This window comes from Maylandia zebra, linkage group LG23, assembly GCF_041146795.1.
Source record: "Maylandia zebra isolate NMK-2024a linkage group LG23, Mzebra_GT3a, whole genome shotgun sequence".
Lineage (NCBI taxonomy): Eukaryota > Metazoa > Chordata > Actinopteri > Cichliformes > Cichlidae > Maylandia > Maylandia zebra.
This window is the reverse complement of record NC_135188.1, coordinates 13,611,213-13,621,389: the sequence shown is the minus strand read 5'-3', so window position 1 is coordinate 13,621,389 and position 10,177 is coordinate 13,611,213. Positions and strand designations below refer to the sequence as shown.

General features: G+C 40.7%; 1 protein-coding gene across 1 annotated transcript; it reads right to left on the bottom strand.

The window, feature by feature from the left end:
• Nucleotides 1-3,597: 3,597 nt before the first annotated feature.
• On the bottom strand, nt 3,598-8,990 carry dpt (dermatopontin). Its single transcript, XM_004552826.6, has 4 exons — nt 8,647-8,990; nt 6,143-6,268; nt 5,221-5,328; nt 3,598-5,051 (listed from the first exon to the last, which is right to left on the bottom strand). Exons 1-4 carry the CDS (start codon nt 8,913-8,915, stop codon nt 4,985-4,987), a joined length of 570 nt encoding a protein of 189 aa, XP_004552883.2. The 5' UTR covers nt 8,916-8,990; the 3' UTR covers nt 3,598-4,984.
• Nucleotides 8,991-10,177: the final 1,187 nt, after the last annotated feature.

The window sequence follows — 10,177 nt, the reverse complement described above, 5'->3', positions numbered from 1 at the left end:
ATCAGGATTGCCATGATCGGAGAAACCAAACAACCTCTGGCGAAGCGGATGGCACAACACAGAAGAGCTACATTGTCAGGCCAGGACTCTGCAGTCTATTTACACCTTCAGGCCAGTGGACACTCTTTCAGTGATGAGGATGTACACATCCTGGACAAGGAGGAATGCTGGTTTGAGCACGGAGTCAAGGAGGCCATTTACGTGAAAAGGGACAGACCACCTCTGAATGGAGGAGGGGGCCTAAGGATGCATCTTCCACCACATTAAAATGCTGTGATTGCAGCCGTTCCCCAACTCTCTGTGAATGGTCACTGATCAGTGGTTGTTGATCAGTGGTCATAGCAATTTCCATATTAATGATCAAGGAACTATTTGTGCAAATGTAGTGTTTATAAGGTTGGGGAAACCTGCAGTCAGCTGAGACCGAAGAAGTGACTTGGATGGGTGACGAAACGTTTCTCCCAATGAAAACGCTACGTCCAGATGATCAGAATCAACCTTTTTGGTTTATTTACCTGCATGATTGAGCATGCATCAAGACATTGTCAGATGTCCTGCAACATGCTGGGCATCAGTCTAGGTGGTTTGCTCTGGAACATTTTAATTGGTCTTCATATGTATTAACACCAAACAACAGTCGAGACAATTAAGCCAGCTCTGAATAAGTGTTTACCCAGCTTTACACTCCGAGCACTGTTTGTGAAGACTGAGAACAATTTTCAAAAGGATTTCCAGCATGAATGCAGTAGCCACTCAGTCTGTTATTCAACTCTTTCAGCTTCACAGCTAATGAACTCCGGCACCAGTTGGCTTTAAATTCTGAGCAGAGAGAAAGAGGCACTCAGATTTGAGTACAATCATCCCATGCGCTCTTTTATTCACAGAAGTGTTTGGTGTTTGATGAAACAGGCATTATGGTTAAGTGCTCTTGTGATCGATCATTTTGAATACACGTGAGCGGCTCTCTTCATCCCAACAGTTACCGTTGACATTCAGCATAAAGGAAACTGTCCATTTTCTAACGCTAAGATTAGAAATAGGTTTACTTTATGCTTTATTGAATATTTGATTCAGACTGAGCGACCCCACACAGCCGGCCTCGAAAACTAATTTCAACTTTAAGGTGAACAACTGAAACAACATCAGTCTGAGAGACTGATCAGGAAACCTTCAAGTATTATACCAACTTTATTTGAACGCTATCAGTTTGCTTACAGGGAGATCAGGTGCACACAGCACTGAAGCACCTGGATCTTAAGAACACGTATGTCTGCATGCTTTCTATTGACTACAATCCTGCTTTTAATACAAGCCTCATCCCCAACATGGAGTCTGCTTATAAGAAGAGGGAAAGGAGAACAACTGTCCTGGGGCTCCAACACAACTTTGGCTGCTCAACAACACATCTTTTACTTCAGGAAACTGAGGGGAGAAAACCAATGTGCAATAAGAGTTCTGTTGTGCTTGTTCAGCTGCACAAAGGCAGAACAGGAAGCCGTCCAGAGGGTCATTACAACTGCTGAACAAAGCTGCCAGATATCAGCTCCACCTCTGCAGTTTGCAGTGATCAGTCTGTATCCTCACTAACCCTAACCCCGTTCCAGCTGCACCTGTCTGGCAAATGGTTCAAGACGTCCATTAAAACAAGAGTTCTGATTAGCTCCTGAACTCTCCCTGCTAGGCGCTATCGTCATTGTTTAAACTTTTCCGTTTATTTATTATTTATTCTTATTTTTCCTTCATATGGAGGTGCTGCACTGTCTCATTGTTCATCCATTTTCTTCCACTTATCTGGAGCCAGGTTGCAAAAGCGGCAAATGACATGACACACGACAAGTGCACAATATAATTTCAGTTTAGTTTTAGTTTTTTTGTCTTTTATTTCATTTTTTTCCACACTTTAGTTTTAAGTTTAATGTTTAGGTGACTACACTAACTCTACCTACTGTTTTGTCATGCAAAGCTGTACAGCAGCTGTTTCCATTTATCTTTTATATAATGTTCTTCCATGTAATACATTACCATATTACATACCATAAATCCAGATTTACGCCCGCAAGTGTGGTCATAAAAGGGAGCAGAGATACAGTGTGATCGTTTTAAAATTGAGGGATTTGTCCAAAACAGAATCAGGTTTTCATCAGAATTAAAATTCTTTCTTGCTTTTCTGCCTCAAATGCATACTTAGTTCTTAATTATACAGTGTCTAACTATAGAGTATCCAAAAAGTGATTGCAGCAAGGAGACTTTAATAGCTTTGTGGCTCCTCCTATAAACTTTAATTATAGTCAGTGTGAGTATTGTTTTGAAAGAATCGTTTTTCATCTGCCCGTAATGAAAACGTGTTGGTGGGTGGAGAGGAGGAAGCTGGACAATATATCTCCCCATCTTTTTCAGTTCAGGAAGGAAACTTGCACCACAGAGACTTCAGGTCTCTGAGGGCGGGAGGCCGCTGCAGGCGTGTGGCTGTCTGCCGCCCGCTGCCTCAGGGGACAGCTGTGATCGGCTGCGGCGTTTGGCTCGTGCTCCGCGATAGCAGCTGCCATAAACAAACAGCTGCTGGCTCGAGCCCCAGCTCTTTTCAAGACACTCCAGTGACCCCAGTGACCTTCACCCGACTCATTCCATGAAGTTTGGACAGATTTTGAGAGTCAAGCTGGTAAAGAAATCCAAAACAAACTAGATGAGAACGAGGACAAAGTGGCTGCTAGATGCTTTATTAGGCCGTCGGGACCTGATGTGCTATTCGGAAGATTTAGAGGAAAGATTTAATTTAAAAAAACAAAATAGGTTTTGGCTTTTTTAACTCCACTATATGGGATTAAATTCTAGTTAAGGTGTGTGTCTTATGCTTACTTTATCTGCTTATCTGGAATATACAGTTGCCATGTATACTGTGAGTCTTGGTTGCAGTTTCTAACACAGCTTAAATGTGTTTTTCAGCCCTGAAACTTTATCCTGCGCTCATCAACATACATTTCTGGGATTTCAACTGAATGATGTGTTAAAAGCATATTTACAAAAAAAATTCTCATTATTTTCTGTCTTTTCTGTGTTCAAATACAAGAATAAATCTTTGCGCTTCAGGTCAAGCATTCTTTGTCATGTTTTATGACTTTAAGGCGCCTTAAAACCACGACGCCATCGGGAATCAACGTCACTGAAAAATAAACAAACATGATATTTGTTCACTAATCAGCTTTACAGGCGCTACCGGGGGATTTACCTTCCACAGTCTCTTACCTCTCTGCACACTTTCATTCTCGTGGTCCTTCCATCTGTTTGTTCAGTTGTGTGACTTGAACGCAGCTTTCTTTATAAAACCCTGTGAGCTGTTGAACAGATAATCAAAACAATCTGCCTCTGAGTTTTTGCTTATGGCGATATGAAGCAGTCTGGAGTCTACCTTAAGCCAATTTAAGCCCAGAGAAGCTGCTGATGTCATCACAGCTGGGTAGCTGCATTATTCTTTCTCTGAGATACTAACGTGGTTATTTTAATGTTTCAATAAAAGCTCTTGTTGCCACCGTCACAGCCTTTTATTTCCCTTTTATTATATTTTTAGGTGAAATAAAATTCAAACTGAACACAACAGAGTTTCACATTAAATAAATGAGGTTTTTAATCCAGGTTTTCACACAGCACGGTTACATGGATTTAAGTACAGGTTATAATTGCCAAACTGGACAAGACACTTTAATAAAGGATGGACAGAGGAAGCAGGTGGGACCTCGTTCATTGCATGCAAATCTTGTTTCGCCAGTGACTCAGAGAGAGCCTCTCATTGCTCCCAACATGACTGATCCGATGTTACTACCAGCAGAGTATCTCAGTCCGCTCTGTGAATACCATTATGTGCATGAAAGTCACGTGTTCGGGAAATCTTGGAGGGGAGCCTGATGAGCTGTGTTTTCCACAGCCATTAACAGAGTATCAAATTCACTTTGTTTTGTTTTGTTTGTGACGTGCTGCCAATGGACTTCCACTTCATCCAGTAACCAAACAAACAAACAAACAAAAAAAGGTTGAAGCTGTCCAGAGAGCCCAGAGAAGCCCAAATCCCCCCAGAACCACCATGGAGATGTTCATTTTAACTGTTTATATGATATATTTATATTCTTCATGCCAGACTAATAGAAACAGTGGTTAAAAATGCATAAAATAAAATATACATATGTATACTATACATATGGATGAAAACATGAACCAAGTCACTTATGATTAACATCAGTATTATGCTGTTTTAAAGGGGACCTATTTCCAACTTCATATTTTATTCTTATACGGGGCCCTGGTGCAGCTCGTTCTCATGTTTTTTCTGGTTTAAACTCGTTTAAATAAAGTTAACAGGAATAGCCCCAATGGCCGTGGTGTCAAACATTTAAAATGCCTGAAACATCTTTTGGATTTTCAATTACCTGCAACATTAGCTGCGGAAAAACAGGGTTTGGATTAAAGGAAGAGTTTTTTTTTTCTAAAGATCAGTTTTCTCGGTTGCCAGGCTGATTCCTCCCATATGAAGAGTCTTGAAACTTACAGCACTTCCTGTAGAAACACATTAGCTTCAGGTCTAATCAAACAAAAAAAGGGAGAATCTCTGTCCATGAACATGAGCAGAAACGTTATACAAAAGCTGCCTCCCTTTAAACCAACTGTTTCTGATTGGATGCTCCTCTCATACAGAGGGTTTGAACAGCTTTCGGCTGTCAGTAACTGTGAGGGGTAATTTTACCAAAAAGCAACCGCCTATCTCTCTTTCACTGATCGATTGGCTGTTTGAAGCGATGGATACAGGTATGTTTGAATCTTCCCTGAGCATTTGGCTCACAGGGGTTGTGACTTTGGCCGTGTTTAATATGAGCACCTGACAGTGGAACAGGAGATATAAGACAGTAAAATAAAAGGCATAATAGGTCACCTTTAAATGTATATGTGAATATGTATTAAAAATGTTTATGCACCGATAAAAAAACTCCTCACATGTCTATAAATTGTCAAATTCACAGTCAAAGTCTGTCATTCTGCACAGGATGTACTTCCACTGCCGATCTCTGAAAGAAAGAAAGAACATCTTGTGAGTGTGACCACAACACGTGAATCAAGTTTTATCGTTTCCTCCATGTCTCGTCCACTGTGCCAATAAATTCTGATCCCGTAGGTCTGATTTTGAGATATAAACATACAGCTGCAGTTAGACATGGAAAAATGTTCTTGACAAACCTTAGCACTCCACTGAAGGTGGTCTGGGCACCTCGGATAAAGTATCCATAACTTGGGACAACTAGTTCTCCCTCTTCTTTGTAGTATTCAGGAATGTCAGTGGTCTTCCTGCAGGAAGCCGCAAATCACAATTTTATTAACCATTTGCTGATTGAGTCAGTCTGTTTTGTAGCAATACAAATAAAAACATTAATACCACGCTCACAGTTTACCTAACAGCATCGTTAAAGCCAACTAAGTAACATCTTATATACTGTACAAAAGATGTAAGTCAGACTAATGTGGCTTAAACCTGAATTCTGTCTAATGTCCAGCAGGTGGCAGGAGAAAAGATGTGCGACTGTCTAGAAGTCTATGTGAAAATTAGCCTAGATCTCAATGGTTAATGGTGTCATTTGATATTTTAAAGTCTATTTATAACAGTGTGATTATTTTTTAAATGTGGTCTGACTGGGAAAAAAATGAGGTAATACTGAAGGATATGATGTAAGGCATGGCTAGCAACTGGGTCTGAAAGTGAGTTAAAGAGCCTTAAGCCTGCATTCTTACTGATGGCCTGCAGAGGGCGACTCCTCTGGCTTAAAAAAAGATATCCAGTTGTATAGAAGTCCGTGAGAAAATAACATTCAGCTCCCTTATTCAATGAGCTCAGTAAGCACTTTCCTGACAAGTTTATGGGTTCAGTCACCAAAACACGAGTTTTATTTTGTCGTTATTTTATGATCAAATTCTGTGGTCACATTATGGTCGTTATTAGAGTCAGGAATCCTTTTATAACCAGACTTGTGAAGTCTGGTTTCAAAAAGTTGATGACGTCTAAAATTTTCTGCTTGACGCTTCAAAACCTCAAGTTGTTCACAGTTTCTCTGTTTGAATTTTGCATCCCCACTCAAAAAAATCGAAATCCAATCTGAAAACCTACATGCAGGAGTAGGGACAGCGGCGTTTGTAGAAGCAACAGTAAAACTGCCATTCCCGGTCAAGAGTGGACTCAAAGTACTTGCTCTGAACACCTGCTACCAGGCCGTTACGGGTGCATGTTGAAGTCCTGCAAAGAAGTATAAAAGTCATTAAGTGAGTAACACTTACTTAATATATATTCAACAGTTAAAAAGCTGAGAAACTGTTTTAGATGAGACTCATTTAGACAGTTTGGTGGAAAGACCAGCTATTTTATGTTTGGGCTAAAGACATGCAGCATGCATAGACGTTTGTCATGGCAACATGGACCTGGCCTGCAGCCTTTCAGTCGGGGGCTAAGTTTCCCTGCAGTTTACTGTCCTCCCTGGTGTAATTCAAACAGACAGCTATGTTAAAGAGGGGCAGGCGAGGCTGCGGTAAAGAGCCTTCACAGTGTTTGCAGACCAATCAGTGGGATGGGTGCAGTCAAGCTCAACTTGAAATAAATCTAAAGAGCACAAATGTGTTCTGCTGTCCAAACCAGAAAGAGTCATCTGAAACAGATAAGCGGTCTGTTTGGAGGGGGAATTGTAGACTGACGTCTCTGTGTAAACAGCGGGTTGAATCATAGACCCAAACCGGTTTTCTAAAGGTTGACCCAAGTCCTTTAATTAGATCAACCTTTCAGTGGAACTGATAGTTAGTCAGAAATGTTTATGTCAAGTTGGAAAGGACTCATTTTATTTTCTTCTTCGCTTTAGTGGATTCTTACTGTCAGAGCCTATTGTGCATTGCAGTGATCCTTTTAATCCTTTTTTCATGAATGGCATATTGCAAAAGTTCAGAAACACGTGAAACATGTGGCCTACAAAATGCACGGATATCCCTAAAGAACACAATTGGACGAAGCTCTTTAAAATTCACTGTTCCCAGAAATTTCAGCGGAAAACACTTATGGCTGCTCTGCAGTGAGATGGTGATTCATACAGACCCAGGAGGACCTGGATCTGTTCCTCTGAATGAAACAACAGAACAAAAAGCAATGTTTTATGAAAATAACAGAAGGACAAATATGTGGAAAGTCTGAGAACAGCTGAAAGTTATTACATACTAACTCTGAGTATGACAACCTTATAGGTCCAAAGAACTTCAGCTTAAAAAGTAATTTAATTACTGTTTTCAAATTATGTTTGGCTGGTTGCATCTGCTTATAATGTAAGAAATGCCTGAGTAAATAAAGCGGAGCAAGTGCAGGGGCTAGTGTTTATGTGGTGGTTTCTGTCATAACTGAATACTTTTTTTCCTGTCCTCACAGGTTCAGCACTCTTACTATTCTGAGAACCTCCTCTATCATATAAATGACTAACCATGTGCTGCGGATTGTCTCAGAGGTTTTCTTAGCTGAAGTTTGGTCCTCTGCTTATTGGGAACCCTCATTATAAACTTTTATTAAGAACAGTTTGACCCTTGTCCTCCATCTTCCCTGTGCTAATGTGTTTATATTAACCATAGCTCTGTAGCTAGCCACCAGGTGGCCACATATGTGGAAACTTTAGAAACTGCTTTTTAATCTCCTTGTTTATATTCAAAGCTCTTTCAGCGCGGTGTTTCAGTTTGATTTAGAAATCCTTCAATCAAAACTTGGTGTATCATCTGTAGATAGACAAGCTAACTTCTTGCTAACTTCTAACTCGGCTGGATGTGGACGTTAAACTGCACTGGGTCTCCAGGGAGAACAGAAACATTGATCTTTTTACTGTGGAATTTGGACCATTTTTAAACTCTCAGTGGTGCGTTGATTGATTGATTTCACACCTCACAGGGATTATATTCGCTCCTCTGCTTTGCACTTTAATCTCCACCTTTAGTTCATGACAAAACCTATGAGTTTGAGCCTGTGACGTCTATTCCTGAGATTTTGCTGCTGTGTTTAAGTGATCCACCCAGTAACAGTGGCATTTATGGGCTAGTTGGAGCAACAACCAACAAAGCTGTGCCTCTTGGATTTGCCTGAAGTTAACAGCCGAGTGATGCTTATTGGCTCCGGGATGCATTACTTGTATAATTATTACATAAAAGAACAAATCCAAGCTTGTCCACAGCTGCTCCACTGAGGAAAAACAAGATTTTCCTGCTTCCCTGATGTTTCCATTGGGGATTGTCCCTTGAGTGCATTTACAACCTAATGCTCTCAATCACTGTGCATCACTTATTTTGGTATTGCTGCAAGTAGCTGGCTAAAGCCCCTAAAAGCCATTTAGCATAATGTCATTTTCAGAAAGATTGTAAACTCCAACAGTTAAGCAGACTGGGTTTTGTGCATCTTCACATTAAATGATTTACTGCTATGAGCCGACTTACAGCTGACTGCTTAAACATGAATGACATTTTCTGATCTAACTATAAACCTGGGACGCATATGACTGTCTTCCAGCATGCCTCAGCACACAGCTGTCAAAGTTTTAAAAAGCAAATAGAAGTTGGCACCAAGCAAGTAAAAGACAGATTAAGACTTAGCGGACCCACCACTCCATCCCAGCACGGTTGATGTCGTCCCACCAGCAGTCACTGGGCTCCCCCAGACCCGCAGGTGTGGGCTGGCACTCAAACGACCACAGGCGGTCGGAGCCATCATTCTCACTGAAGTAGCTCCTGATGGCCACGATGACTTCACCGTGGGGACACTGGAAGTTGAATCCCTGACGGTAGCCATTGACCCAGCCCATGTCATAATGGTCTTGAGACTGAGCTGCCACTGAGGCCAGCAACGCCAACAGCACCAGAGCTGGATTCATGATGAGGAGATCAGTCCATCTGCTGCACTTCTTCACATCTGCCTCAGCTTATACTCCTCCAAGCCTTTTGTTGTCCAGATGTTTTGTATCCAGGAGTGATGTGTAATTTGCTGCTGGCAGGATAAATCCACAAGTAGACCTCGCGTCATTTTAAGGTGGACTCTGAGACAGAGCTTTCACAAAGTCCTAGTGCAGATGAAGGTTTACCTTAAAAGACAGCGCTGTAATCCTCTGGAGAATGCATTCACATGTTAACCGTCTAAATATGGAGGATGAAATCATCTTAAATATTTGATGTCTTATTTTTTCCAAATGTTTAATTCTTTTTGTTTAAAAGTTTGGCAACAGCTAAGCAAAAACTGAGCAGTACAGCAGGTCTGTATAAATATTGTGCTCAAAATCATGAAAAACTATACAAATTGTTGATATCATGTATTTTTCTTAACCGCAAGAAATTGAATAAAAAGACCATTTGCCATTCAGCTTTTTCAAAAAAAGCATCTGGTGTTAAAAATAAAAGCAAAACAAACAAACAAATACAAGACAGCAAACTTCTAAATGGACAGTGGATGGCAGCACAGTAGCTATTTCCATCTTTTATATACAGCCTTTAGCCCAAGAATGGTTTTTTTTCAACCACCACATGAAGTTTTCCATATATACTAAATTTACTATGTGGAAATTGCTTAGGGTGACCATAAACATGGGCGCTGAAGTTAGGTGCGAGTCACTCCCACATACTCAATGCTGTGCTGTGAATTTTCACTACCATGCCAAGAAAATAGTCCCAAAGGAAAACACTGATTACCCCTGCTCGTGCAATGTGTGACTTAAAAAAAAAACACAAGAGCCAAGCTGCTTAGGGAAACTACTGAGCCGTTTTAAAGACATTAAACACTACATTTGTGACCTGTTTTGCATGGTTATAGGGAATTAGAGGAACAGCTTCAAGTTAGCATTTAATATCATAAAGAAAACTGTCAGCAGAGCAATATCCATTACAAACAGTAACACACATGACACACCTTTAGAACTTGTGAAAACCAGGCACAAATGCACATGGCACAAAGTACAGTGGATGATTGCAAAGTTTCCTCGCTGTTTGGCGAAAAACCATTATTACACATCTCCTCAGTTTCTTCTGTTCCTGTGAAACAGCACTCCTGTAAAAGCATGACTGCTGTCAGAAGATGTGCTTGGATTATTTATGGAGTGAGGTGTGAGAATCATTTCTGCAGGTGTTGCTTTTGGTCACGCTTGCT

What these genes read in the sequence shown, in the direction of transcription:
- dpt (XM_004552826.6), bottom strand. Translation starts at nt 8,915, where the DNA reads ATGAATCCAGCTCTGGTGCTGTTGGCGTTGCTGGCCTCAGTGGCAGCT. An exon ending in CGCTGTCCCTACTCCTGCAT is followed by an intron (nt 5,329 to 6,142) that starts GTAGGTTTTCAG and finishes GGCTTCCTGCAG; the next exon opens with GAAGACCACTGACATTCCTG. An exon ending in ACCTTCAGTGGAGTGCTAAG is followed by an intron (nt 5,052 to 5,220) that starts GTTTGTCAAGAA and finishes TCTTTCTTTCAG; the next exon opens with AGATCGGCAGTGGAAGTACA.